General features: G+C 60.8%; 1 protein-coding gene across 1 annotated transcript; it reads left to right on the top strand.

Annotated features, from left to right (window-relative positions):
* Nucleotides 1–15: 15 nt before the first annotated feature.
* LOC121342575 (eukaryotic translation initiation factor 5A-1-like) lies at nucleotides 16–297 on the top strand. Its single transcript, XM_041417098.1, has one exon. The coding sequence runs from the start codon at nucleotides 19–21 to the stop codon at nucleotides 280–282; it is 264 nt and encodes an 87-aa protein (XP_041273032.1). The 5' UTR covers nucleotides 16–18; the 3' UTR covers nucleotides 283–297.
* The last annotated feature ends 264 nt before the right edge of the window (nucleotides 298–561 follow it).

Genomic DNA, 561 nt, shown 5'->3' with positions numbered 1-561 from the left:
CCCCCCCCCAGAGAGGCGATGGCCGACGACCTGGACTTCGAGACGGGCGACGCGGGGGCGTCGGCCACGTTCCCCATGCAGTGCTCGGCGCTGCGCAAGAACGGCTTCGTGGTGCTCAAGGGCCGCCCCTGCAAGATCGTGGAGATGAGCACCTCCAAAACGGGCAAGCACGGCCACGCCAAGGTAGCCACGGGCCCGGGGAGGGGCTGGGCTCGGGGGGGGGTGCAGAATTCCCGAAATTCTGGAGGAAATTCCGGAGGAAATCTGAAAATCCTGAGCTGAGTCAGCCCCGAGTGATCCCGGCTCCTTGGAGTCTTTTAGGGGATCTGATCCCCCCAAAAACCCAAAAATTGGGAATTTGGGAATGCCAAGGTGGCCACCATCCCGGGGAGGGGCTGGGCTCGGGGGTGGGGGCGCAGAATTCCCAAAATTCCAGAGGAAATCCCGAAATTCCGGAGGAAATCTGAAAATCTTGAGCTGAGTCAGCCCCGAGTGATCCGGGTTCCTGTAGAGCTCCTTGGAGCCTTTTTGGGATTCTGGTCCCCCCCAAAAACCCCAAAA

Source organism: Onychostruthus taczanowskii, unplaced genomic scaffold, assembly GCF_017590055.1.
Source record: "Onychostruthus taczanowskii isolate IOZ18803 unplaced genomic scaffold, ASM1759005v1 scaffold5411, whole genome shotgun sequence".
NCBI lineage: Eukaryota > Metazoa > Chordata > Aves > Passeriformes > Passeridae > Onychostruthus > Onychostruthus taczanowskii.
The sequence above is the reverse complement of the archived record's forward strand: the minus strand, read 5'-3'. Positions and strand labels throughout refer to the sequence as shown.

What these genes read in the sequence shown, in the direction of transcription:
- LOC121342575 (XM_041417098.1), top strand. Translation starts at nt 19, where the DNA reads ATGGCCGACGACCTGGACTTCGAGACGGGCGACGCGGGGGCGTCGGCC.